The sequence below is a fragment of the Diceros bicornis genome, chromosome 18 (genome assembly GCF_020826845.1).
Source record: "Diceros bicornis minor isolate mBicDic1 chromosome 18, mDicBic1.mat.cur, whole genome shotgun sequence".
In the NCBI taxonomy this organism is placed as follows: Eukaryota; Metazoa; Chordata; class Mammalia; order Perissodactyla; family Rhinocerotidae; genus Diceros; species Diceros bicornis.
The window spans coordinates 37353866-37381132 of record NC_080757.1 but is presented as its reverse complement, the minus strand read 5'-3'; the positions used below and the strand labels follow the sequence as shown (position 1 = coordinate 37381132).

Sequence of the window (27267 nt, the reverse complement as noted above, 5' to 3'; positions counted from 1 at the left end):
AGACACCCTGCCTGGCTCTAGTATGTACCGCTTGCTCCTGGCACGGGAAGGGGCACTGGGGAAAGGGACTAACTGTCTCCTCACTGGGGGATATGGAAAGGAGGAGTGAGGGGCATCCCCCAGCCTAGGTTTGTCTCATCCCTATCCTGTCTGCAACCCCCACTCGACCCCTGCCTCCTACCCCAAAAGACATGAGTATCCTGGGCTACAGATTCACAGAAATCAAGGTTGTCTCAGTAAGTGGGTCCAGGGAAGAAATTGTTCCTCCAATTTGGGGTCCTCAAACCCTCCTGATATTTGAGGCAATGAGAGACCACCGAAAAGAGAGGTGTTCGCACTCCTTTTCCAGATCTCTCCAGAAGCTGGCAGTTTTTAGAATTAATTTTCCACGATTTGATGTTGGTTTAGTCTTATAAGGAGGGAGGGATGTTTGGGTCCTCCTGGGGACTCAGCAGGCAGCATCCCCTATCAGCCTGCATCCCCTCTCCAGATGCTCACCACCCTTCTGGCTGTCTCTCAGCATCTCTACAATCCCTCCCACACCCCTTGTTTGTATCACCAGCTTTGCTTCGGTACAAGCTTGGGTGTGAGAGTGTATGTCTCTGGAGCTCTCTCTCCAGCACTCACTCTCTCTCATCTAAGGAAATGGAGTATTGAAGCCTGGCTGGAAGACTGACCTACAATGTGTATTCAACATTCTCATATGCACGTTGAGGCCAGGCAGTAAAGAGTGACAACCTTCGGACTTGGAGCCAGGAATGGTCCAGGGTGTGGGACAAAGTCTGATGATGAAAGGGTTAGGCTGACTCTCTGTCTTTGGGCTCCTTTTTGTGGGCCACCTCTGTCCACTGAACACAGCACAAGACACTAGGGAAAGTGGTGGAGAGCTGAGACTGGTGACCAAGGGTGGAAACTTGCAAAGTGGCCTACAAGGCTCGCTGAACTCAGGACAACTTCTAGGCTGCAACTTCATGGCCAGGTGGCGATCCCTGGATATCCCATCGACCGCTTCCTAGCCTGATTCTATGGGGGGTTTTAATCAAGATTTAGGAAAATAAACCTCGAGACTCCTAATGATGGAAAATCATAAATGCTCCAATCTAACAGATTGGGCTCACTCCTAGAGAGGAATGGGGAATATTTGGGCAGGGGAGTAAGGTGGGGAGAGTGCCTATGTGCACCTCCCTTCTCTCTGCCACTGAGGATGAGCCTCGGGCCTCAGCCCTCCTTGCCTCCTCCCTGGCCACAGTGTCCCCATCCTAGGACTGGACCCTGTGGGCTTTGCTGTGGAGTCTAGATGAAGTAAGATGCGGTGAGGGAGGGAGCCTTCCTCTGTGATAGAAGCACAAAAATACTCACCTTATCCTTAGAGTCACCACACCAAATTAACCTCACCTCTGCAGGTTGCCTGTCTTAAGACAGAGCCGAAAAGGCAGGGCCTGGGCGCCTGGAGTCCGGCATGAAAGGAAATAGCGCCTCATCGCTCTTATCTAAGCCCAGAGGTATTTATGAGCGTTTATTCGTCTGATCCGTTTGTTTGGGAGAAAGAGCAAGCAGGCGGGGCCCGGACAGAGGCCGCCTGGTTTCTGGAGCCAGATCTCTACGAATCTGTCTGTGGTTCGGTCCACTGCCGTCTGTCTGTCTCCAGGGGGGAATATGTAAATACACAGCAGGCACAGCCGTCTGTCGGTCTGGGGGCTCTCTCCCTGCCTCAATGAGGAAGTGTGTATGGAGAGGTGGATATAAATGTGTGCTGAGTCTTGAGTACACAAGAGAAGGATTGTACAGAAACCCCACAGGCAGGATTTATAATTGTAATTTTCTGTACTTCGGGTCTGCGGTCCTGTGATGTACACACATCGCAGCTCCCAGGGAAATGTCCAAGTTGTATCAGCTCAGGAGTGGAACTCTCCTGTTCGGCTAACCTCAAGGAGGGATCTCTCCCTGTATGTTTATGGAGGGGAGAGGGATTGAGACATTTTCCAGGCGTCCCATTTCCTCCCAGCTACAAAGCTCCCCCCACCCCCAGCTCTTTGGGTTAAGGGCAACTTCCCCTTCCTCACTCCCAACTCTGGCTGGGGTGGGGCAAATTAAAACATCTCAACCTAATTCTTCGCCTGGACTCTGTGATTCTCTGGGTTTGGGGAACATAATATTCCCAGAGGGAGCAGTGTGGCTGCTCCCAACCTTTGGGAGCTGTTTAGGTGGGACATTGGCTTGAAATTGTCCGGTCCAAAGCTCCTCACAAAGACCTCATTTCCATTATGCAAATGAATGGCATAGTCTCTGATCTTGAGGGGGGAGTGGCCGGTGGCGCGGCTTCCTCTCCCGGTTCCCTCCCCCAGGTCCACGGGCACCCTAAGAGCCCTGAAGTATTTCAACCCTTTCTACCAGCCGCCTTCCCCTCCCTACCTGTCCTTCGGATTGACCACAAGAAAAAAATCTCCGAGGGGCCCAAGACTTTCGGGGCGCGCTCCCTGGGGACCTCCCGCACTGGGCCGGGCTTTCAAGCCGCCAGAAAGTCACTCTCGCTGCCGAAAAGCTGAAAGGGCTGCTTCTGCGGCCCAGACTCAGGAGGCGCCGAAGGCTCGGGGGCAGACGCCGCCGCATTTGCCCCCAGCACCGCCGGGCCCCTCGACCTCCGCAGCTCCTCCAGCTCCGGGCCAGATCCTAGTAACACCTCGGCTTGCCTGGCACCGCAGGCAATTTCCTGGAGCCCCCGCCCAGGAACCGGGGCCACAGCACCTTGAAAAGAGCGGCCAGAGCTTCCTCCTGTGGCTTGAAAGCCCGAGCTAATCAGTAACCCGTGAGACAGGGGCCAATATTCAAACGCCGCGGCAGAGGCGCGCACCCCGCCCTCGCCACCCCCTTCTGGGAAAGCGGTCGGGTTAAGCTGGTGTGAGGGGTCCGGCAGGAACTGAAATAACAATGGTTTGGTTTCCTAATGATTGATCTCCACTCCTACTCCCAATTTTTTCCCAAAGCATATTTGTGTCGATTTTGCTTGAAACGATCGGGAATGGGGGGTGGGATCCACACTCACTTGCAGACACCCACAGTTTCCAGAAAGCTCGGCTCGATTCCTTCATCGCGGACTCACCGGCCAAGGAACTGGCAAGACCCACCAGCCAACCCGGAGAACACAGACCCGGTTTGTCTTTTGACAACCGAGTGGAACTGCTGAGGCCGGCGCCTCCCCTACTGGCCCCCTCCCATGGCCGAGAAGAAAACCAAATAAACCTTGAACAGCCTTGGCCTCGGATCTCCCCAGCGGTCCGGATGATCCTCTCTCGCGCCTGGGGTGCGGGGGAGGAAGGGCTCACGGCTCTGATCCCCCATCCCTTTGATTCAGGGCCCCCTGCCCGCGGGATGCAGTGTTAGTCCTCTTTAAATACGCCCTGGAAAAAGCCGCTTCCTCAGCCAGCCGCCAGGTTGGGAGCAGGGATGAGGAGGCCGAGGGAGAGGGGACACTTGTTCTCTAATCCACACACGGGCGGTCGGGAACCAAGATCCAGCGGAAAGCGACCATCTGGGCCTGAAATCCCTAGAATAGCCCGCCAAACCTGACCGGCCCGGGCGCCAGGCGTCGGGCACGGTTCAGGCAGCGTCGCGGGGCTCGCGGCGCCGAAGCCGCATGTCTCCGAACGGACGGTAGATGGCAGCAAACCGCATAATTTGGGTCAGAGCAAACTAAGGGATGATTTATACCCCGCCAAGACTACAGGAGAAAAAGACCTTTAGTCTGGGTGGGTTTGGGGAATTTTCCCTTTGAGAATAGGCTCCGAGTGCCGTGGGTGCTGGCCGAGAACTTCTCTTGCTACGCAGCCAAGGGGTCCCTCCAGGCACCCAGTTTGGGCCTGCTTCGAGGGCATCTACCTGTGCCTCCAAGGGCCCCCTCCCGCGCCACAAGTGGCTGCGTCCCTCTCTTCCCAGCTCAGGACTGAGAGAGCCAACATCCCCAAACACACCCCAGACCCCGCAATCCCTGGGCAACCAGAAGCCCGAGGCTGAATGCTCTACATCCGGTCTTCAAAAAGAGAAAAGCAATCACCTATTGGCCTAAACCAAACTAAATCAGTCTCTCCAGCCCTCCGCGCCCAAGGTCGCTGATTTCTCGGCTGGAAGCTTCCCCAGAAGCCCTCTCACTCTATTTTTAAGTCTTCACCTAGCGGCTTGCGCCTCCTTCCACCCCATCAGCTACTTTAGGAATCTGTCTCCCTCCCAAAACGGTTCTTCTCCTCCTCCCCCCCGGGAGGTCTGGCTGGGGAATGAAATCAGGCGCCGGAGGGACAGGACTAGCTGTCTGAGCCCAGCGCCAGGCAGCTTTCCAGTCCGGACACCATCAGGTCCCTTAACTGGGTTTTTAAAAATTTCTTTTTGTTTTTGTTTTTGTTTACAAGCCTAAAACAACAACATTCTAAACAGCTTCTTCACAATCACCACATTTGGATCCAGGAAAGTTTGAAACGATTTCACATCAGACACACACACGGCATTTTCTCCTCCACCGAAATCCACACACCCCATACCATTAAAACGCAAGTAACAATCAATATTGCACAGAAACCAACACGTTGTAACCTACCGCGTTAAAACCACAAAATTGTCTCCCTGCAGAGCGAAGCTTCCTCAGGCGCAAGTGGTGAGAGACCTGAGCATTCTCAGGCAGGCTTCCCGGGGGGTCTTCCTCGATTTGGGTGCCTCCACCCACAGCCCTTTAATTTCAGAAATGTCTCCTCCGAAGGGAGATAATGAGCATTTCTCTGTGAATTGTTCTTTCTGTGTCTCTCTAGCTGCCTCCTCGCCCTCACCAGCCTCTGCAGAGATTCTAGGCCCTCCAGAGACCAGGACTCCCTCAGCGCCACCGCCCCTCGTGCCAGTGCTGCCGGGAAATCGCCGATACCCTCACCCGGCAAGAGAACTGCGCGGGGCAACTGGGGGAGGCCGGGATAAGGGAGGAATGGGGGGAGGGGGCGCAAACCACAGAGGCCATAGCAACCGGCTTCTGCGGGGCGCCCTGAAGCCCAGACACCCCCATCCTCTCTTTCATAGCCCCCTCGCTTGAGCCTCTCCTCCCAGCTTAAAAAGGCAACTTAGAGCTCGCCACTGTGGCCCCTTTCGATTCCTACTCCCGTCTTCCCTGCCTTGGCTCCCCTTCCAGGAAGCAGCCACCCTTTTTCAGTCACCGAATTTCCTGGGAAGCCTCTCCCTGCAGCGCCCAGAGGTGGGGTTCAGCCCCGTCTTGGAGGCGGGGAGGAGGGAGACAAACCCAAGCCCCACCCCCTACAAAATCGATGCAAAAGAATAAGAAAAGAATTGTAGAATCTCCCTTACCTTTGCAGACCTTGGGATTTTTTTCCTCCGGTTGAAAGGAGTGGGGAGGAAGGGGGGGGGGAAAGAGCGTTCGGTTTCGTCTTCATCTTCCAGATAATATTGTCCCAACCTGAGAGCCGTCGCTTCCCCTTCTCTGACTTGGGAGAGAGGGTGTTTCGATTTTCTGATATTTGAATAGAAAATGGAGTAAGTTCTGGCTTTGAAAAATGGTATCAGGCTGCGGTCCTGAGCGGATTGTCCATTTACCCTCCATGATGACTAAAATCCCAGATCAGCAAGCAAATTAACTTAGAAATTAAAATTATTTTTGGTTCTCTCTTTTGTGTAATTCTCACCCCTCCTTCCCTCCTCTCTTTCTCTCTCTCTTTTTTCCTCTCCCCCTCTCTCTCTTTTGCTTTATCGAGCTGATACTGAAGTATAAAAATATCAAGAGGCTGGAGCCCTGAAGGACGACAGTGCTCCGACCTAGGTGTGGTGTCCAAAAGAATGCTGCATTATAACCACCAGGGAAATGATAAAAAGTTCATGTTCACGATCGCCCGGCCACATGACCGGCGCCGGCCAATCGCTGGATTCAACCACTCATAAACTTCTATCACAAAGTTGTAAATTTTCATAAAACAACAAGGAATTTATTGCATTTCTTCATGGCTGCTCCACCAGCAACCCTTTTCTCAGTCGCCATCTTCTTTTCTTCTCCTTCTCGCTTTTTGGGGAAACCCCAGTCTGAGAAGGGGTGCGATTTGGGGTGCAGGCAATCAGGCGGAGGAGCCGCAAGGGTTCAGCTGGGAAAGGGGTTCTTTTCGGAACCTCCCTGTTCTCGAAGGAGCTCTCCCCGCTCTTCTAGTAAAAATTCACCCCAAATCCTCCACACAGGGACCATTCTAAGGCAATGTGGGGGTGAGGGGGAAGCAGCACGCGGTGTCCAGAGTTGCCACTTGCATCCGGGCAAAAGGAAAGGTTCAGTGCCCCCTCTCCCCCTCTGAACGCCTCCTTCCGTTCCCAGCCCTATGGATGGTGGGACCCCTACCCGTGAGGCGTGTAGCATTGCGGGTGAGGGGGCCCTAGATCCCCTGGGGCCTAGTTTTCGCCCCTGGGGAGGAACGGTGGCCCGGATGGAGGCCAAGGCGAACAGTTTAGCAACCGGATTCTCCCCTCTGCACCCCAGAATTTGGAGGAGGGTAAAGCCGGATCCTGGCCTCTCCCGCCCAAATGCCCGAATGCCCGGGTTCCCTGTGACAACTCCATGTGCTCTCCGGGGGGTTCTGCGGTCATTAATGGGGGAAATTGTAGGTTTAGGGGCCTTTTACTTACAAATTCAAATTCCACAGATTCTCCTAGAACGCGCTTCCCTTCCAACCCTCTACCCCTTTCTGGTCGGATGCCTTAAATTTAAATAATCCAGGGCTTATAATCGAATAAGTACTAAACCCGGCTCTGTAGGTCTAGCTACGTAGACGCCTCCTCCGGGTTTTTATCCCCTGATCAGGGGGTGTTTTGGAGCAAAAACAACAAACAACAAAATTCACCCCGTGTTTCCCAGGTCCCCTGAAATACTCCCGTATTTTGAATGGAGCTACCAGTGCCCAAATGCAGGAAACGAAATAACCTCCCCCCAAAATGTTTTTCTTTTTTTCTCTCTTTCTCTTACTCCGGAGAAGATTCCAGGTTGCGGGCAGCGCGAAGAGCGGGCAGAAAGGCGCGGAAGAGCCGGCGGAGCCCGGGCTGGCGGGCGGCAGGCGCAGAGCAGCCGGTAAACGCGCCGCTCAGGCTCTCGATCTCCAGGCTCACTTTCCCCTCGCCCCATTTTTAAGTTTTATTTGGGTGGCTGTGTTAATTTAGAACGAGATAAATTAAAATAAATGAAAGTAAAATAAATTGCAGTAAAACAACCGAATAGCTCTTGCAGAAAACGTTTGCCGAGTGAGCGGGACGCCGGGAGCGCGCTGGCGTCGGAGGCCTCTCTGAGCCGACATGAGGCCTCTGCTCACCCGCCTGGCCTCTGCCTGATGCCGCCCAAGAAGCAGGAGTGGATCCGGGTGGTCAACTTCCCTTTCCTTCCCTTCTTCCTTCGAAGGCGGCCTAGCATGTTGGATCTCAGCTCTGCATTTGTGCCCCATCAGCCCTGCCCCGCTGCAGCTGGGTGGGAAGGCCTGGATGAAGACGAGTATAGGGAACTGTGCCTGTTTTTGTTTTGTTTTGTTTTGTTTTGCGAATGTGTGTGACTGAGCATGTGGGCTCATGGATATGTTTACATGGGGGCAGATATGAATCTGTGTGTTTACAAGCCAATGTGTGAATGTGCATTGGTATGTATAAATGTCTGTGAGTGAGTGTGAATGCATGCTTACTTGTGAGTGTGTGTGAAGGTGCATGTGTTCTGGGTGTGGAGTTGGGATGTGTGAATGCCTGTATGTTCATTTGTGAACACATGAATATGGGTGTTTATTTGTGACTGTATGTGACAGTGCATATGTTTATTTATGTGTGATGTCAGCTTGTAAATATGTGTGATTGTATGCATTTGTGTATGTCAATGGGTGTAAAACAGTGTAAAGGGAATGCATGTCGTGTGATATCAGGGTTCACTAGTTGGCAGCCGCCAGAGCAGGGGGGCACCAGGAAAAAGAGCAGACCCCAGCACGGGAAGAAATGGGCCAGCAGCATTGGAGCAGAGGGGCACCCGGCTGCACCCCTAACTCTGACGCCCTCCCGGCCTTACGGAGACACAGAAAATAGCACATCTATTTTTTAATTGTGTTTTATTTCTTCATCCTTCAAATACACATAGAATGTAAACAGGATCACAGGGGCTGGCGGGCGCAAAAGGAGCATTGGGCAGGCCAGGTGCACAGAGGGGACACTCAAGCTAGTCGGTGGGTCCCTGAGGCTCCCTAAGGCCCTTCAGTGCTGCTACTGGGGAGTCAGGGACTCAGGAGGGTGGGGAACCACACACGTTATCCAGACCCACAGACCACAAAGACAGCCTCAAAGAAGGGGGCTTACAAAACAGCAAGATTTTACAAAGGCCTTACAACAGCGACATAGAAAAGGGCAGGCAAATTCCAGAAAGCTACAGAACAGGTAGAAGACGTCCTTCCCATATTGTACAAAACAAAGCCGACGGACTTTCCTATAGGTAGTATTTTTTTTCAGTGTTAAGAAACCAAAATTTCACCTTCTCTCCTTAAAAATTTAACTGCTTTCCATTTAAATAGTTTTTTCCCCCCTGTTGGATTTGTTTTCTGGTTCAGTTCCCAGAGCTGCGCTTCTCCCTCTCTCTTCTCTCTCTTCCTCTGCCCTTTTTCTGTCCTTCACTCTTCCTCGTCCTCCTCCGCCTCGGCCTTGTCCTGGCCGGTGGCTCCGGGGCCCGCGGTCTTGTTTTCTTTTTTCCACTTCATGCGCCGGTTCTGGAACCAGATCTTGATCTGTCTTTCGGTGAGGCAGAGCGCGTGCGCGATCTCGATGCGTCGCCGCCGCGTCAGGTAGCGATTGTAGTGAAACTCCTTCTCCAGCTCCAGGGTCTGGTAGCGGGTGTAGGTCTGGCGGCCTCGCTTGCGGTCAGTCCCTGCGCACAGAATTTAGGGAAGAAAAATCAGTGCGTGCAGAAAAAGCCGTTAGAGTGCCCACCTCCCTCTTAGATCCTCTGTGTGATTTGGAGTCGGTGGTTAGAAGAGCCCATTTTCCCATTAAACCAAATTCTCACTTTCCATACCCCAGCCTATGCCTGCCCTCTTCCCTCAATGGGCAGACCTTTCTACAGGCCTCATGAGGCAAACATTCCCATTTTCCATCCAGGAAGTCTTCCAGCACAGGGCTCTTGAAGGCCCTACACCTAAGGGGAGGGTGTGGAACGAAGGGAGGTTAATCTTCCCATTACCCTGGGCACCAGGGACCCCCAGCCTCTCATTTTGGATGCTGACTCTGATGGGTCTTTGGAGTACTGGAAACCATGCAAGCGACCCTGGGGTGGGGCTCTAGGCCCGGCCGGAGTGCTTTTCCCAAAAAGAACAGGAGACAAAGGAACCTCACAGGTCCAGTTGTCACAACCACCACCCCACCACCACCGTGGAATGAGGAGGAGGTGAGAATTTGCAGATTTCCTTGGAGCCTGGAGTTGGTCTGAGAGCAGCTGCCCTCTGATGACTATTTTCCAGTGAGTGGCTGAGGTTCAGACAGGGCCAGGCTGCCCTGCCTGCCCACCTGCCCAGACAGCCCAGCTCTCCACAGACATCTTTGGGTCTCCAGGAAGGCACAGGGAGAGAGGAGAGACAGCAGCCTGGGTTGGGGTGGAACATGAAGGATCCGGGTGGTGGGCGCTGAAGGGTAGAGGAGAGCTTCCCAGGTTGGGCCCAGAACACTAAGGAGGCTTGGGGGAGGTTGTGCTGGGGGAGGTGCTGGTGCCAGCCCTCCTGGGAAGGAGACAGTGGGAGGAGGGGCTAGTGGCCCTAATTTCAAGTCAGATAAAAGCCAAGCTGAAATGTTTAGGAGCAGAAGAATTTGGGCTTTGATAAATCAACTGGAAAGGCAGTTGAATTATGGAGCAGGTAATGGGGACCATGACCATCAATGCTGATGGTGTAAGAGCTAGGCTTCTCCTGGCTCTCAACCCTGGCTGGACTGGGAGACTCTGACCACAAGTCTTGGGCCTTCTGGACCTTGGGGCTGGCCCCGGGTCCAAGGTAGCATTAAGAAGGATGTCTGGGACAAGCTTGTCAGGAGACCCCATGGAGCCCCTGGTCTCTTGGGGTTCCTGCAGTAGCTGGCTCCATGGCCTGCGCTCTCTAACTCTTGATTTGGCTCCATGGAGCCCTAGTCCCTCCCCAAGGAGGACATTCACCCTTCTAGAATGATACCTGCAAACTTGTTGGCCAGTTCTCCAGGGACACTTAGGAGCCCTAGGAAGGGCACCCAAAGAAGCCAGCTGTACTCCCGTGAGGCCTTTGCCCCTTTCTCTACTTCTCCTGCCTCCTGCTTCCCAAGTTCACTGGGGGGTCAGGAGCCTCATCTCTCTTGGCCTCAGCCCCCCTCTCTCCACCTGCCTCTGTGTCCCTGGCTGGATCTTCATCTCCTTTCATACCCCCTCCTCTCGCCAGGCCTCTAGAGCCCACCTCTAATTGTCCAAAAGGGAATAATGGGGGAGCTGGGTTGGCTGGGAAGGAAGGGGAGGGGAGAATTGCTCAGCGCCGCGGCCCCCTCCCCCAGACCTTCTCCAAGCTAGGGCTGGGGGACACACCCAGAGCTGAGATCCCCGGCGGGGGAAGGGAGAAGGGAGGGGGGAGACCCTAATGGCTATTCTCTGCAAACCCCAGCCTTCCTCCGCAAGACAAACGGCCTCGTCTCCAGCCCGTGCCGGCGCGGCTGATAAATATTTAAAGCTAAAAGGCCGGGAGGAAGGGTAGGGGGCGGGCTGGGGGCTCGGAGCGCCACGGCGTCGGCGGAGAGAGATCCGCCAGGGAGGCAGAGGGAGCCTGAGAGCACCAAGCAAAAATGGGGGTGGGGGCGGCGCGCCGGGTCGCGGCCCAGGGGGTGCCGCGTCCCCAGGGCCGACCTCCTGCCGGGAGCACTCTGGACGCGGAAAGGGGCACTTGGCCAGGAAGGGGGCGTCTTTCGGGGAATGTGCCCGGGCCACTGCGGCTCGGGACGGTTGGGTGCGCGGCGTTACCTGAGCTTCGCATCCAGGGGTAGATCCGGAAGTTACTCTCGGCCGCCAAGTCCGAGTCCCTCTGCTCCTTGGCGCCCGCCGCCTTGGCGGAGTCGCCGGGACACACCCCGGAGAGGTTCTGCTCAAAGGGCGCGCAGTGCATGTTGAAGGAACTCGGCTCGAGCCCGTAGCCGGCCGCGTAGACGCCGGCTGCACTCTGGCCCGCCATGCCCCCCCCGCCGGGGTACAAGCCCTGCATCGAGGCGGCGAAGGAAGCACCCGAACCCGCTCCATAGCCCGGGCGCTGGGGGTTGGAAGCAAACGCACAAGAAGTTTGTTCGGGGAAGGCTCCGGTAGCGAAAACCGAACTTGCGGCTGGATATTTAGAAAATAAAGCATTCGCATAATACAATGAACTCATAATTTGGCCGGATGATTTGTAGGCAGGGACGTTTTAGTGTCGGTTTTACGAGATTCCTTGATATATTACAGAATTAGAGTCCAGATTTACACCAAAAAGGACCCCCTTTTTCCTCTCCGGACCACGTGACCCCGCCCACGTGACGTCCCCTCCGCCAATGGCCGGGCAGCCTCCCCACGGCTCCCGGTAATGTGGAAAAAATTGTGTGGCGTTGGATTTATAAAATATGATCAATAATGAATGGGAAAGCCAAGCCCCGTGGATTGGGTCTGGGGGCTCAAGGGCTGCTGTCGACGCCCGTGGGCTGGAGGCAGCTTGCAGGCGAGATTTGGGGAGGAAGGGATTGAGTAGAAGGGAAAATAAATAACCTCCGAGCGATCTGTGTTGTCACCCCCCCCCACTCAGCCTCCCCAGCCCGTTACCCAGCGAGAAACAAACGCAGGGATTGCACGCAGCTGGGGGTGGGGGGGAGGTCAGGTCTTTATTAATCCGGACCAGTTCAGCTTGGCTGGGCCTTTGGGTGAACTTGGTCGGGTTCTCCCGAGGTGAGGAACAAGGTGAGCCTGGCCTCACAGCTCTCTCCTGGTGCCCCAGGCATTCGGGCAGGGATGGAGCCAGGCTGCGTGGGTGCTCCTAGAGGCGCGGGGTCTAGCCCCGGGGCGTTGGATGCTGCGGTTTCTGGCGGCTAAAAAAAAGGTTTGAAAATAAAAAAAAAAAAAGGAAAGGGGTGTGGTGGGTGGGACGAGAAAGGAAGGGAGGAGGGCGGCGCGGGTAAGCTGCTCTCCTGGTTCCGGGAGGTGGATGCCTCAGTCAAGCTTGGCTGCGGAGGAGCAGAGCAAGCCAAGGAAGGGAGGCTGGGAGCCACGACCTCGGAGCTGGGCGCTGGGTGAAGGTGGCCAAGTCCCAGAGAGGGAGAGGCTGGGAAGAGCATCTCCCTTCTCCTCTTTCTCCCCCCACCAGAGTCCAGGGAAAAATAAAAATATGAGCTTGTTCAGCAGCCCTGCACTCCACCTTTACCCGCCCCCCCACACACACACACACAGAAGAGGGCACACAGAAACAAAGCGGGGGATATAGACACCAGCCCAGGCGCATCACTGCAGCGTGGCCTGGGCGCCCGGGTCTCCGGGGCCCGGGAGCCTAGGAACGCGAAGGGAGGGGGTTTCTCTTGGCTCCCCTCCCTCGTTCCTCTCTCCTCCAATCACGCGCAGCCGCCTCCCTCACCCCCTGCGCCCCTGGGCCAAGGGACTCGCACCACCTGCCTCCAGCCCCCGCCCCCTCCTCTCCGCGGCCTGGCCTGGCGGGCGCAGGAGCCCGGTGACCGGCTCCCCCAGCTCTGCAAGGCGCCAGGAGCAAATGAGGAGCGCGGGCCTGGCCAGTCTCGGGTTCTCGCTTGTAAACTTTATTGTAACTCTTCCGCCCTTTTCGGGCGCAGACAACAGAACAAAGTATAGAGGAACAACAAAATATATAATTAGCCCTCCCTCCCCCCAATAAAGCAATTCACGGATACAGGATACATTCTCTTCACAGTAAACCTAAGAACACTTTTAACAATTGCCCACAGCGCGCATGCTAACTAAAGTAACCTCTTTTGAGAAACACTTAAGACGAAATTGTCAAACCAAAGGGGGTGGGGGTTGGAGGAAAAGAGAGAAGCAAGAGAGAAAGCCAGCGAGCTAGGGAGGGCAGCGGGGAGAGAGGGTTTGGGAGGGGGAAATGAGGACGCGGCGAGAGAGAGAGAGAGAGAGAGAGAGAGAGAGAGAGAGAGAGAGAGAGGAGGGAGACAGAAAGAATTACGGCGTGAATAGGCAGTTTCATGTTGTTGGGAGAACTTAGCAGAAATTGGTACCTCGGTCGTTACAAAGAAGCACGTTCAAAGGAAAAAAGACCATTGCACAAGGAGGCTTTTTACACGGGGCGGGGGCATGGGGGGGTGCTCAGCCAGGCCGCGGCCGCTCACCCTCGCTGGGCGAGGGAGTCCTTGCTTAAAATCCTTTTCTTTCCCCCGGCCCCCAGGAGAAGGGAAGGAGATCCACGGTAGCTCACACACAGAAGCTATTACGAGATACTACCACTAGCAGGGACTGGCGCGGCGGGGGACGCTGCGGCGGGAGGCCAGGCTCCCGGCCCCGCTCGCGGGGCCAGAGCTCTCTCGGGCGGGGGCAGGCGACGGCGGCGCGGTAGGGGACCCGCGGACGGAGGGCGGCCGCGGCCCTGGCAGTCCCAGCTGGAGCCTACTTCTTGTCGCCCTTCTGCGCGTCGCCCTCGTCCGCCGCCTCCGGGGCCCGCTCCAGCTTCTGTTTCTCCAGCTCCTCCTGCTCGCATTTGCTGCTGGGGAACTTGTCTTTGTTGTTCTCTTTTTTCCACTTCATCCTCCGGTTCTGGAACCAGATTTTGACCTGTCTTTCTGTCAGTCCCAGCGCATGCGATACCTCGATCCGCCGCTTTCGAGTCAGATAGGGATTAAATAGGAACTCCTTCTCCAGCTCCAGGGTCTGGTAGCGGCTGTAGGTCTGTCGGCCTCGCCTGCGTCCGGCGGCTGCTGGGAATGGGGGAAAGGGCGAGACAGAGGGGAGGGGGGGGTGGGGGAGGCGGCAGAGACGGAGAAGGTTGGAAGATTCGTGAACCAGCCTAGGAGACCAGTATAATAAGGGCAGGGGACCTTCTACCCCGCGCGGGGGCGGGGGCGCTGGGAGGCCGCGGTCAGCAGAGCGGGGGAGGGGATCAGACACCACTGAATCTAAGGGAGCCAGAGAGGGGGAGCCCCCTCCCCTGGTAACCAGCACCAGAGAGTTGGGTGGGGGTGGTTCAAATCTATTAAAAGTGCCATAAACTTTAGAAGGAAGGATGTGAAGGAGGGGTAAAAATAAGAATAAAAAAGCCGGGATGGGGACGAATGGACCCACCTTGAAAAGCCCCCACAGCCTCTGCCCCAGAAGAAAAGTTTCTTCAGGGTAATTAAACTATAAAGCAATTGAGAAGTGCAAAAGTTGAGCGCCCCCATTCCCACCACTCTCTCTCTACTACCCCCCATAAAACAGTAAAAGGAATTAAAAAAAAAAGGAGGGGAAGAGAATAGAGTAAGGCAGGGTGAGGGGTTTATGGATTCAGGAAATGTCGCTTAGCGACCCCCCTTCAAGGGAAACAAAAAAGAGAGAAAGAAAAAAAGGAAGGAAGGAAGGAAGAAGGGAAAGAAAGAAGGAAGGAAGGAAAGAAGTGGGAGGCGACCTGAGCGGAGCAGGCACGTCTTCCAGGAGCTGGAGGAAATGCGCCCTGGCCTGCCCGGCCTCGGGCCCTCCGCTCTCCCTTCCGCCTCGGCCGGCCCCGACGCGAGCTCACCTTGCGGGCGCATCCAGGGGAAGAGCTGGGTGGGCGACGGGCTCTGCTCTGAGCCCTCGGCCTCCTCGCCCAGGCCGCTGGCGGCGGCGAGCTTGCAGTCGGCGTACTGCACCAGGTCTGGATCCTGCGCACCGAACAGGCTCTGCCGCTGCAGCGGGTCGTAGCCGTAGAAGTTGCCCGGGTCCCCGTGGCACGCCACGGCGCACGGGTTCTGCTGGTAGGGAGCGGTGGGCAGAGACGACGGCCCGTGGTAGAACTCCTGGATTTGCGACGGGTGCTGGAAGCTGCCGCCGCTGCTGGGACCGTACACCACGGTGGGTCGGCCGCCCAGGTCCTGGGCGAAGCCGCAGTCATAATAATTGGGGCGCAGGGACTCCCCGGTTTTGTATTTGGAGAACAGTGAGTTGACGAAATAAGAGCTCATTTTATTGAATTTTGAGGCGGCGGCGGCGGCGGCGGCTGTAGTTGGGGGCTGTTGGGGAGGGGGGTGGGGAGGGGGAAAGGGAGGGAGAGAGAGAGAGAAAAAAAACGCGGATTCGCCGGCTCCTAGTTACCCTCGCCAGGAAAGGAGAGGGAAAGGGAGGAGGAAAAAAAGGAAAAGAAAGAAAAGGCGAAGAAGATCTCGAAGCCACCACACTTTTTGTGATTTCCAGGAACAGAAAAGGACAGAGAAGCCTCCGAAAGTCTAAGCTTGCATGGCAGCCGCGGCTCGCTCGCCCTCCCCCCCACCCCCCACCCCCCACACAAAAATATACCGCCACTTAGAGAGGTCCTTGCTTTACATTTCGAAGAAGGGATGCCAGTTCATAAACAGTTTTCGGTGATTTACTTCCCTGCAAATGAGTTGTTTCATATTTTGCACTGTCTTTTCATGATCATTTGCATCCATTAGAGACCCCGCATCCTATTGGCTTCTCCGTACTCCTCCCGGACAGAACGCAGAGCGAGGGTGAGAGCGAGAGCGAGCGAGCGAGCGAGAGAGCTAGAGCGAGAGAGCGCCAGGGAGTGTGGAGAGAGCGGAAAAAAAAAAAAAAAAAGGAGGGGAAGAAAAAAAACACCCAGGGAGAGAGAGGGGGGAGGGGGGGAGAGGGAGAGGGAGAGGGGGTGAGAGAGAGAATGAATACGGATTAAATCTGTTTAACTACCTACATTAATGAGATATCTCTCGCCTCACAACAAATCAAATACCTTCGCAGACCACCCCCAAAGACTGATGTGGGGGAGTCTCGGATACAAACACGCACACACGCATACACAACGCGCCAGGCGTAGGCACGCTGTTAATTTCGCGATTTTAACGAGGCAGTTGGAGTCTTTTTAAATGTCAGGGTCGCTTCGGAAAAATGTAAAAGAACACGGTTTAATTGCGCCGAGTTTTAAAAGGTCCTATAAATGTAATTGGTATTTTAATACAAGTTATCAAATCATACAGCTTCTTCTCCTAAACATATTTTCAAACAAACGAGGTAGTCATATTTAAAGCTTTAATGATCAATTTCCTTATTATTGATAAAGGTTTAACTATCGTGTGGAGGGAATTGGCTGGGTAACCGGCCCCCAAAAAACGGCTGTAAACTCTTTAACAAACTATAAAACGCAATAAAGCCGGAGTCTGTTGTTGTTTATGCCGCAGCGCATAAAAGCTGTTAGCATTTTACGAGTTCTTTCCTCTACAGCTATAAAACTGCAGCTTCGATCGCCCCCGCCGCCCGACTGCAGCACGGTGGGGGTGACGAAGCTGAAATGAGAACGATTATGGGTTTTTTCGGCGCAAACGGTGACTTTTCCGAGATTTTCGTCTCCTTCAGCAGTCGCGAGCACCTGCCCCCACCCCCTCTCCGGAGCCCCCAAACCGCCCCCTCTCTGCTCCACCCCAGCCACTCACCAACTTTCCCTCATTAAACAAACAAGCAAGGATTTTTTTGTGGAGAAGGGGTCCAGGAGGGCCTGAGGAGGGACCAGGCTGGAGAAGGAACTTTCTGGTTAATGGGTAGTGGTGAGGCAGGGAGCAAAGTTCATCGTGCGACTGCCGATTCTGCAGTTTTGCACAACCTCTCTTGTCTGGGGGGAGTGCTGGGTGGGAGCGAGTGTCTCCAGAAGGCACTAGGGCCCAGTCAGCGCTTCTGGGGACCAACTTTGTGTGAGGGGGACAGGGGTCTGATGCGACCAGCAGTCTGACACTCAGTTGGGCTGCCCCAAGCCTGCACCCAGGCCTCGGGACCCAGTAACCAAGCCCAATTTGGCTCCCAGCCTTCCCAGGCCAGTCCTCCACACCTTCGCAGCACCCTTGGGTGAGTGGGCACCGCCAAACCCACCAGCACATCAAAGGGAGGGAAGGGCATGGAGGCCCAGGCACCTGGCCTTAGTGCCCCCTGTCCTGTGCCCTCCTCTGCCCTAGGCAATGGTTGCAAAGTGTATGTTTGGGGGTGGGGCACCTTTTCGCCTTCAGCGTCCTTTGAGCCACTGTCATTACCTGAACTGACCTTGGGGTAAAGGGGATTGGGATGCAGCAAGGCCGCTGAGTCCCCATTTTATCCCCTCTCCCTTTGGGGAGGCTCTAGTTAAACCCGGCTCTCCCTGCAGTCCTGAGGACCTGGGACTTGAAACAGAGGCTGCAGGACCCAGCTGACCCGATGCCACACTCTTGCCGGTTGCCTTTTCCAGCCTTTCAGGCCTAGTGACCATGGTGGCCAGGCATTAGAAGGCCCCAGTCTGAGGGTCAGAACCAATGGCCTCCTGAAGCAGTTCACTGGCCAAGGAAAGGAAAGAAGGGAAAGAGAAAGGAAATTTCTGGCAACAAAGGTGGAGGCTTTACAAATACACTCAGTCCGTTGCTTATTCACCGCAGAGTGGTTTGCTTTGGGAAGGGTACTTTTGGGGGATCCCATTCACCCCAACCTTTGTAAAAATGAAACCATCACCCTTTCCAAGGGAAAGTTACCAGTGGGGCCACCTGATCCTTCAAAAGTGAATCCGGAGAATGGGAGAGGGGCTGAAAGGGAGGGGGAGAGATAGGAGAAAAGGGAAAAGGAGAGAACAGGTCTTGAATTTTCAGCGCGAGGCTGAGGAGGCGGCGAGGCAGCGGAAGGCGGACAAGTTGTTGCCGAAGCAAACATTTTTATCAAGTGCGGGGGATTTTATGGTCATGATTTGAGGACTCACCGGTGAGGTAGAAATGCAATGGCTTGTTCTAAATCATCCCTACACCGTGCCAGAAATTCCTGATGGAAGGAAAATGTTTCTATTATAAGAAAAAACAAGAAAGAGCGAGGAGATAATTTATAAACACCCAAAGGAGCGCAGATTTATTAGAGAAACTCCAGTTGAGGAGAAACTCCGCTTGCCTCTTCGCACCCGGCCCTGGGTGGAGAGAGGAGAGGCTGCGGAGGGGCTAATTTTAAAGAGGGAGTATCTATTTCTCGCGCAGGTTTGTCTGGATGGGGGATACGGATCTGGCTGGGCCAGGAGGAAAGCGGAGATTTGGAATGGCAGGGGTTACGGGCAGACGGTGCGCGGGTCTCGAACGAAAAATGCCTGGAGTCTAGGCCTCCAGTTGCTAAATTACAAAAGGACCCGTGTCCCCTAGATTTGCCTGGGGCCGGGCCCGCGGCGTAGGGAGCCGCAGCTCTCACCTGGAAGCCGCGGAATGCGGAGAGAACCGAGCTCCTGCGCCCGGCCGCCCTGCCTGCCCCCACAGCCATCTGGAAAACGCGCGTATTTTTGGCGGCCCAACTTGGGGCGTGTAGAGCAACCCGAGGAAACATCTGAGTCTTCGCGCACCTCGCCGTTCTGGGGAGCCACTGTCCGGCGCCTGGCTGGCCCGGAGAGCGTCCAGCCCAAACCCGGACACGCACAAAGGCTCTGGAGTCTGTGTCGGAGCCTAGCCGCCCCGCCGGCTGTGCGCACCTCCAGTCCCCACCAAAGCCACGGATCCATTCCCCCCCCGGGTTGTCCCCCCAACCCCCCACCTCCGGGTTAGCTCACCCCCTTCCCTCTCCTGCCGATCCCGGTAGCAGCTTTCGGGCAGCTTCCTCTCCATCCGACCTTCTGCCCGCTCGCCCCTCTCCCCTGACCTACTCACCGCATCCGCAGACGTTTCTCTTGCCCCCCTCCCCGGAAAATCCCATTTTTCAGAATCAGTTCTCTTTTATTTTGACCCATTATTTCTATTATTATTATTCCCCGTTTTCATGCATTAGTTACCCCACCGAACATAGAAACTGGGTGAGAAGCACTGAGCTCTCCTCCTGGGGGAAATTCAGGAAATTGACCATTTGAGGAGAGGGGGGCAGCACCACTATAACTGGAATCTATAAAATGGGGGGAACGGCCATAAGGAACCCTATATTTTTATTACGGGAAATTATTCATGACTTTTGGTAGCACTCAGTTCGTAAATTCAGTGCGGATCAAGGTGCGATATACAGCCGCCAGCGTCCGCAGCCGCCCCACCGGGGATTTTCACGTGGAGCAAGGGTGCCATCTAGCGGCCATTCTGAGAAAGGCGCCGCCGCCACCAGCTCGGCCAGTTTCTCGCAGAGCCAGCCACCGAGGCGACAAGCAGGAGAAACTTTCATTATTAGCAAAAGAGGGGCAGGGAAACGAGAGCGGACGAGAGAAAAAAGCATCGGAAATCAGGAAATGGTTCATGAAATTGTGCAGATAAGCTTAAAAAAAAAAGAGGGGGTGGGGAGGATAAGGGGGGAAGGAAAAAAAGAAGCCGTAAGCTTTTTTGTCTCCTACTTACACCCGCCCCCCGACCTCAAGCCCCTAATTTCTGGCTGAGACCGCCAAGTACTCGCGCCGTTTATCGCCCGTAAAAGGGGGAGCCGAGCACTTTTCAAATCCAACACGATTGTTTCGAATTCTGAGGAGAAACAATTAGGCTTTATGTGGGGGGAGAGGAGGCCTGAGAGAGTGGGATGGGACTGTAAAAGGATCAAGAGGCTGCCCGCGCCCAGACGTCTGGCCCGGCTGGACCTGTGTGTGTGTGTGTGCGCGCGCGCGCGCGCGCGTGTGTGCAGGGGGCTTCTCTCTCTTATGACGCCCCATTCTGGAGGGGGTGTGAGGAACAAAGACTAAAGTCCGAATTGCATTCTCTGAAGCATTTGTGACAACAAAGTGTTCTTCCCTCCCCCCCTTCCCTCTTCGCCCCTCTTTGCCCCCTGGGGCCCTGGAAACCCCAGGCCCCGAGTCCTGGCCCGGTGAGGGTGGCGGCTGCCGGAGCCAGGCCCACCCATTCGCCCCGCCAGGCCCGGAGCCCAGGCCCAGCTGCGGCTCTCTCAGCTCCGGAAAGTTTCCCCTCACTGTTTGCTTTGCTGCTGTTTAGTTTCTTAACCTTCAGAAATTTATACGCTATAAACTTTTATAGCGGTCATATTCTTTTATTGCTGCGCACACGGCATTGAATTCTTCTCCCGGCTTCTCTCTGTCTCGCACTCTCGCGGTCTCCCTCTCTGAATCTCTCTCTCTTTTATGGCACCAGATTTCCCCATCTCCGGCTTCCGAGCCTCCGCATCTTCGCCTTTGTTTGTCTTTAAAAAGCCACCCGGACTCTGGATGCAGACGCCGCCGGAGGCTTCCCCGGGCGCCATCGCCCCCTGCTCCGCCGCACTCGTCCGGTTCCAGCCTCGCTTTTTGCTTTTCCTCTTAGCGGACTCCGGAATCCAGGGAGCCCAGGACGAGAATGGAGCCTAGTCTACACAAGCTCTAAAGACAGATTAATTTTATATGCCGAATGGAACCCTCCTTGGAGGGTGCGGGTTCCGGGCCCTGCCATACCCAGGAGCTTGGCTTTCTCCTGCCTCCTGTTCTCTCTCCGATTAGTTCATCCTTTCCTTCGCCGGAGAGGGGTAGGCCCGGCCTTTTCATTTCTAGGCTCCTTTCACTCAGGCCCTGCTTTGTCCCCACCTCTATCACAACCCTCAGGGTCTCCGGGGGCTGCAGCGCTGCTGGGGTGGCCGGGTGGGAGGCTCCGGTGAGAGGCTGGTTCCCAAGCGCCAGCCAGGCACAAGCAGAATCCCAAAGCCTCGATGAGAAAGGCAGGGCTGCCGAGAGCAACGGTCCTCATAAGAGGCTCTGGCCCGGACACTCCAGCCTGAAAGAGACAGAAAGGTGCCTCTCCAAGCCAAATTTAGTTCTGGGGTCCGATTGGGAAGGGGATTATTTTTCTCCTGAAACGTTCCACACTCAATCCCCTCTCCTGGCCTTTGGGAGCTGCCTCCCCAGGCCTCCACCCTCACCAAACTCCACCTGCCTTCCACCTCCCATCAAGGCTGCTACACTGTGGCTCAAATCAAAGCCTCAAATTCCAGATGGGGACCAAGAACCCTAATGGATTAGCTCCTTTGAGTGGAAGAAAGGAGAGCCTGGCCTTCCCAGGCCCTGCTCTACCACCCAGTCGTCCTGCTGCAGGGAATAGCGAAAGGAAGTGACTGCCTTCCTCGCTTGCACGATATTTTAAAGTGGCCAAACCAAGGTGATGTTCTTAGCCCTCTAAGAGAGAAACTGCTCCCAGGAGCTGCTGGACAGGCCCTGCCTTCCCTCCGGTTCTGCAGTTGGTGAGGAAGTCTCCAGGGCAACTTTATTTGGAGGAAAATCTCATTGCTCCCTGCAAACCCAGACCCCTCTCCAAACCGCTCATCTTTCCCTTCCTCCCTCTCCAGTGGCTCAGCTCTCCGGCTAGAGGGTTTTGCTCCGTTTAAGCAGTGGTCTTGGGACCTTGGGTCCCAACCAGCTCTCAGCTCCACCAGGAAGCCTGCTCTGCAAGGTCTGAGGAGAAAACTCCTGGGCACAGAAGTCTCTCTTTTTCCCAAGCCGCCCTCTTGGAACTAGGATCTCTACCTCTGGCCAGGTGAGAAGAGTCAACACAGAATAAGACACAAAGAGATTTATTTTCTAGAGTGATATATATTTTTTGTTCTTTTTCTTGTTTTTTTCTTCCAAAACAATCAGAGCTCTAGGTCCCTTGCCCTCCCTACTCCCACCCACTGCCCTCCCATAGAAGCGACAACTGAAAACAGGCGAGACAATCACCCCAAAAGAAATCACAAAACACAGCACAATTTCACGACAGCCACCGACAAAGCAAAAAAGTTCTAATGGAATGCCCCCTTGCAGGGTCAGGAGAAGCAGGAGCAAGAGTCCTTGGGATTGAAGGGGATTGGAGAGGTAGGGGAGCAGAGAGAGGAAGGCAAGCAGAGAGTAAGCTGCGGACCGATGCTTAGGTGCGATTTCTCCAGTCTTTCCTTTGCACGCGGGGCTGTTCCCCAGAAGCGTGCGCGCAGCAGCCGCACATATCGCCATCCAGGCCCAAGTCGCGGGAGGCAAGGCCGGGCGCTGGGGGCCGGTCTGGTTCTGCGCTGGGGCGGGCAGCCGCCGAGCCGGGGCTCCTCCGCCTGGGTCGGGACTGGGCAGGATGGGGCGGAAGGCGCCAAGCGCGGCGCGCTGGAGCCTTTGCTCCTCCCTGTCCTCCACAACTTACCCCGGAAGGGAGCTCGGAATCAATTCACAATAAACTCTCAATCGGACTCTCCTGACCTGGCTTTCTTGCCTGTAGTTGGGTTGAACTAGCAGGGGATGGAGGGTGGAGGGGTTTTCTACAAGGGGCGGCTTGACTCGCTGGTGCAAGGTGGATTTGGCTGAACTGAGTTGATTTCAGAGCTGGGGAGGATGCGGAAGAATGCAGGGCCAGTGTAGAGCAGGAGAAGCTACAGTCTCTGTCAAGGGGGACACAGATGAGCCGGAGGAGGACATGATCAGAGCTTACGACCCACGATTTGACCTCCTTTTGTTGGAAGGAGAGGAAAACAACATGCAGAATAAAATATTTCCTGCAACAAAATATGTATGTGGAATACCTTCATAAATCCTAAGATACCATCAGAGGACCACCGCTGCCTTTCCTTGCCCTCTCTACCCACCAGCTTGGGGCTGAGTGTACCCCACTTTCCCCTGAGTCCCTGCCCCCTGATAGTTGGGGACTCATGGGGATAGTACTGTGATGCTGAGCCCCTTGGGCTCAGCGCCTCATTCAGGAGTGTGTCTCTAGACATCTTCTTGCCATGTATTTGCATCAGGTGTAGAACCTGGGCTTGCCTGATGGTGGGCTGTTCTGCCAGATTTGGGGTGCTATGGTCTGTATTTGGGGTGTCACCTCATTTGAGTGTTGGCTGTGAGCTTTCCCCATTATTACTGTGGGCTCCAGGCTCTATGCATGCGGCGTCTGCTGGGCTGCGTGCAGTTGGGGCATCCCGGGATGACTCTGGGATAGACGTAGGGGAAGGAACAGGCAGGCTGGAAGTGAGGGGCTGGGGCTTCCCAGAAAAATTAGAGGGGTTGCTAGGGGCTCAACTAGGGTCTCTCTTTCCTTGTGGCCCATCACCTTCTTAGAACCAACTACGTCTACCTTCTAAATCAACAAAACTTCCTCCTGAGGCCCAGGGTGAAGAGAAGGGCAGGTAAGGGCAGAGGGAAGGAGCAGCTCTAGGTGCAGAAAAGGACTTGGAAGAGAAAGACCCCCTTCCCCATTCACTTGAATCCATCCCAGACAGCACTGGCTCTGCAGCCATCACTGATAAATAAGTGTGAGATGGGGAAGGGGGGAGGGCTGGGGGGAATCTTCACTCTTTGCCCTGTTCCTTATTCATTTTCTTCATTTTCATCCGCCGGTTCTGAAACCAGATTTTGACTTGTCTCTCACTCAGATTGAGGAGTCTGGCCACTTCGTGCCTACGGTCCCTGGTGAGGTACATATTGAACAGAAACTCCTTCTCTAGCTCCAGCGTCTGGTATTTGGTGTAGGGACAGCGCTTTTTCCGGGAAGAGCGAGCGTGCAGCCAGTTGGCGGAGGGGTTGGCTGAAAGAGAAGCAGCACAGAATCAAAGAAGGGAAGGGGGGATGGAGGCCCCTGTGTTCTCCTTCCAAGAGGGCACATCCCTGGTCTCCACTCCCCATCTTGCATTGGAGAAAGGGGCACCTGGGCCTTCAAGTTCCCAGAAAGGGTCCCAGAAATGGGCCAGGAGTTGCTAAAGACACCTCCAGGTGAGAGGCTATTTGGACAGGATGGAGTCAAGCACATCCCATGCTTCTCAGCACTTCCAGGGCTTTGCCTGCCTCAGGGCTCCTCTCATTCATTTTCTCCACTTGGGTCCAAACTGATTAGGACTCAGGTCAGAGCCCAGCATGGCTAAAGCCCCCCCCCCCAGCACCACCAGACTGATGAGGGGTGGCTGACCTGACCGGTCCAGGCTCTAGCTCTGGGAGCTGAGAGAAGGGTTGGGCTGGGGGAGAGCGGCTTCCGATCAGCCACAGCCAAGAGACCTCCTGGCCCTCCAGTCCAGTCCGAGTACACCCTGCCTTGACCACAAACTTGTGTCTCTTGGCCACATGGCACCAGGCATGTGTGTCTGTGTAGATATCTCACCCCCACACACACAAACACCGCAAATATGGGTCTGCACTTAGAGACGCAAACATCCAGCACACTCCAATTCACATGCAACCCAATTGCAACCATTTGTCAACTCCAGCCCATGGACAAGAGAGCGCCGGGGGCTCACAGATAACTTATGGTTGCAATAGTCTCTTCTTTTCCGCTCCTGCTCAGCTCGCAGTTTTGTTAAAGCAAGTTCAGGGAAATTGGGAAGCAAGATTGCTCCAGTCCCAAGGTGGGGAGCCATGGATGATGTGGGGGGAAAGCCCTTCACAACACAGCCAGAACTCCAACTGGCTCCATGTGGTGAGGGGGAACAGAGAAAGGGGTAATTGAGTGGAAGGGGAGAAAAAAAGAGGAAACAAAAATACATACAGGCTTCTCTTCTCCTTACCATCTCTCTCCCTACCCTGGAACTCAGAAAAGTTGCCAAATAAAGCAGAGCCAATTAAAAATAATAGCCATCTTCTGCTAGATTCTTTCTCATCAAATGAAAAGCACTGAACATTTTTTTTTTTTTAAATAATCTGGTTCATCCTACACTAAGTACTGTGCCTTACCAACTTGCAGCGCTATTTCCTGAATGTGATTGCTTGGGATGGGACCCGCAGCCGCATTAAATATGAAAGAGGAAAAAATCTGTTAATAATTGATCCTAGCCAAACCGCTGCCTGGCAATAATGGGCTTTCCAGGCAGAGTTTGGGGGTTTGGGGTGGGGAGTCTGTTTGGGTGTGAGCAGGGAGGGTTTGGAAGAGCCCCTGTTACCCAAACCCAGCTCTTGTGATTCAACCTGGTAGGCTGGAGGTGGTGGGACCCTGCAGGGACCTCTGGGGAGTGGGGCAGCTCTCTAGCCTCCGGCAGGCAAGGACACCCCACAGGGACTGTGGGCCACTCTGTTGGTGGGAAATCTGGCAGGGCAGGCAGAGACTGAAAAATCAGAACCTCACTCCCCCAAAAGAGTAAGAAGTGAGGATTTGTCTCCTCGAGCCAGAGAGTTATTGTTTGGGGCTAAGAGCCCCCAACCAATTTGCCCTTCTCAACCTTAAAAACGAAAAATATGAGACCACTCTCCCAGTGAGCAGCACCTCCTGGAAATTAGCCAGACTTGGGCTCCTGGCGGGGGTGCTTTCGGAGGAGTGGAGGTGATGAGAAACTGTGGTCGGAGGGTAAAGTTCTCCGACTCGCAGCAGCCTCTCTTCTCCCACCCTTCCTCTCCCCAGGGTCCCTTCGGGCGGGATCTCTCCTTTTCCACCCCGGCGGTCGGCCCGAAAGTTCGGAAGCGATTCCCCGACTCCCCGCGAGGCGGACAGCTCTGGCTGGGGCTAAGGAGGCCCGCGGCGAGCAGCGAGGGGCCGCAGAAGGGCAAGCGGCAACCCGGGCGAGGATGCCAGGGAGGGGAGGGGGCGGCCGGAGGGAAGACTCCCGGGGAGGGGCTGGCGCATCCGGGGAGGGGGCTCAGGCACCGGGTCTTGGGCTTCCCCCGCCCCTCCCGGCGCCGGTTGCGGACCCTGAGCGGCTACTGCGCGAGATCTGCTAGGAAGGATCCTCCGCCAAGCTGTTGCATCGCAAATAAAATCCTAATGAGCCCCCTCCCACTTCCCCTTGGCCGGCTTTTACGGTCTGCGCGTGGCGCGGGGAGCTCTGCCAGCCGCGCGGTCCCGGGCAGCCCCGTGCGCTTCCGCCGTTGCCCGCGCAGACTCTCGGCCTCACTGGCAGCCTGCCCCGACCCCGCCAGTCCTCTCCCGGCCGGCCATCGTCAGCCCCTCTCCGGTCTTTCAGCCCTGGCCTCCGGGAGAGCGGGGGAAGGGAGGCCGAGAGAGCAGCGCGTTGGTCCCTGCGCCCCAATTCCCCCCTGGACTGGTAGTGGGGGCGGCGCTCCTCCAGTGGCATCAGTCTCGCCTTCTGAGACACCCAGCGTCCTCCCTTCCTTCCTCCTCTTCCCTCCGCCCCCGCTCGCTCTCCGGCCACCGCCGCGGTTTCCCTTCACATTGTCCGCAGTTTATTGCCTCTCCTCTCCCCTCCCCCTCGCCTGGCCTTCGGCCTGGGTATTTCCTCACTTTTTATAACTTACTTTGATCCGGCCTCTCTTTGTCCTCGCTTCCTTCGCAAATTTTATTGTCCCCGTAGCCGGGTCTTTGATTAGACAGGACGGCCTCCCTGCCCGCCGAAGTTTCCAAACTGTACTCGGGCGTGCCCTGCTTGAGCAGCTCCCCAGGCGCGCCCAGCAGCGGCTCCGCCTTCACCGCCGCCTGGCCCTGCCCCGGAGCAGCTTCGCCGCGCGGCGCCGGCTCCAGCCAGGTGCGGAGGTACCTGCTCTCGGCCGGCGGGACGCCCTGGGGCTGGATGTAGGGGTGGTAGACGGATGGCAGGCTTCCGGACGCGTGCGGGCTCAGCGGCGCCCAGGAGGCGCCGAACACCGGCGCTTTGGGCTGGAAGCTGCACGAGGGGAACTCCAGGTGCTCCGCGTGGCCCGGCTGCCGGGGGCTCGCGTACTGGCCGGAAGGAAACTTGGCTGGAGGCGCGTCCTCACTCTCGTGACTTATGATCGAGTCGACATAATAGCTGCTAAGCGTCCCAGAAATGGACATTCTCAGACATTATCCGGGCGCTCGCAGGGGGAAGGGAAGCGCTCGCGCGGCGGCGCCCAGGCAGGGAGAGGTGGCACCCAGACCCGTGTGAGGGCTTTCGGACGCGACCCCCCCAGCCCCCCACCCTCCCACCCCCACCCCCTGCTCAACTTCTCAGCCAACAAAGTACAGTGGAGCAGCCCGGCTCAGCGCTCCTTGCAAAATGATTGGTCAAAGTTTTTCCGACTGCCTGATAAAGCGTCAGCTCCGACATAAATCAATCGGGCGAGGGGGCTGCGCTCTCGCTGTCATCCGTCCGCACCGCATTCCATATCGAGGATGGATTGTTTTATGCTGATGCAATGTGCTATCACGTCAGGGCTCCGGTGGCCACGTAACCTCAGCCTGAGCTGCCGACCGCCCGGTCCCCCGCCTCTTTTGCAGGAAGGGGGGGGAGCTCTCGACATGGGGCGGCGGGGGCGGAGGAGAGGCGGAGGGAAAGCAGCGGGCTGCCTCAGGAGGGAC

At 55.8% G+C, this 27267-nt stretch overlaps 3 protein-coding genes across 3 annotated transcripts; all 3 read right to left on the bottom strand.

Moving 5' to 3' along the window:
• Positions 1-8588: 8588 nt before the first annotated feature.
• On the bottom strand, positions 8589-11443 carry HOXB7 (homeobox B7). The gene is made up of 2 exons (XM_058559364.1): positions 11000-11443; positions 8589-8902 (listed from the first exon to the last, which is right to left on the bottom strand). The coding sequence occupies exons 1-2, from the start codon at positions 11397-11399 to the stop codon at positions 8649-8651; spliced, it is 654 nt and encodes a 217-aa protein (XP_058415347.1). The 5' UTR covers positions 11400-11443; the 3' UTR covers positions 8589-8648.
• A 2193-nt stretch (positions 11444-13636) lies between these two features.
• HOXB8 (homeobox B8) lies at positions 13637-15165 on the bottom strand. The gene is made up of 2 exons (XM_058559363.1): positions 14742-15165; positions 13637-13944 (listed from the first exon to the last, which is right to left on the bottom strand). Exons 1-2 carry the CDS (start codon positions 15163-15165, stop codon positions 13637-13639), a joined length of 732 nt encoding a protein of 243 aa, XP_058415346.1.
• Positions 15166-22031: 6866 nt separating this feature from the next.
• On the bottom strand, positions 22032-26763 carry HOXB9 (homeobox B9). The gene is made up of 2 exons (XM_058559362.1): positions 26247-26763; positions 22032-23598 (listed from the first exon to the last, which is right to left on the bottom strand). Exons 1-2 carry the CDS (start codon positions 26761-26763, stop codon positions 23363-23365), a joined length of 753 nt encoding a protein of 250 aa, XP_058415345.1. The 3' UTR covers positions 22032-23362.
• Between the last annotated feature and the right edge of the window lie 504 nt (positions 26764-27267).

Coding starts and splice junctions, on each gene's coding strand:
- HOXB7 (XM_058559364.1), bottom strand. CDS start 11,399: ATGAGTTCATTGTATTATGCGAATGCTTTATTTTCTAAATATCCAGCC. Junction 8,903..10,999: donor CCCCTGGATGCGAAGCTCAG/GTAACGCCGCGC, acceptor TTCTGTGCGCAG/GGACTGACCGCAAGCGAGGC.
- HOXB8 (XM_058559363.1), bottom strand. CDS start 15,165: ATGAGCTCTTATTTCGTCAACTCACTGTTCTCCAAATACAAAACCGGG. Junction 13,945..14,741: donor CCCCTGGATGCGCCCGCAAG/GTGAGCTCGCGT, acceptor CCCCATTCCCAG/CAGCCGCCGGACGCAGGCGA.
- HOXB9 (XM_058559362.1), bottom strand. CDS start 26,763: ATGTCCATTTCTGGGACGCTTAGCAGCTATTATGTCGACTCGATCATA. Junction 23,599..26,246: donor CAAAGAGAGGCCGGATCAAA/GTAAGTTATAAA, acceptor CTTCTCTTTCAG/CCAACCCCTCCGCCAACTGG.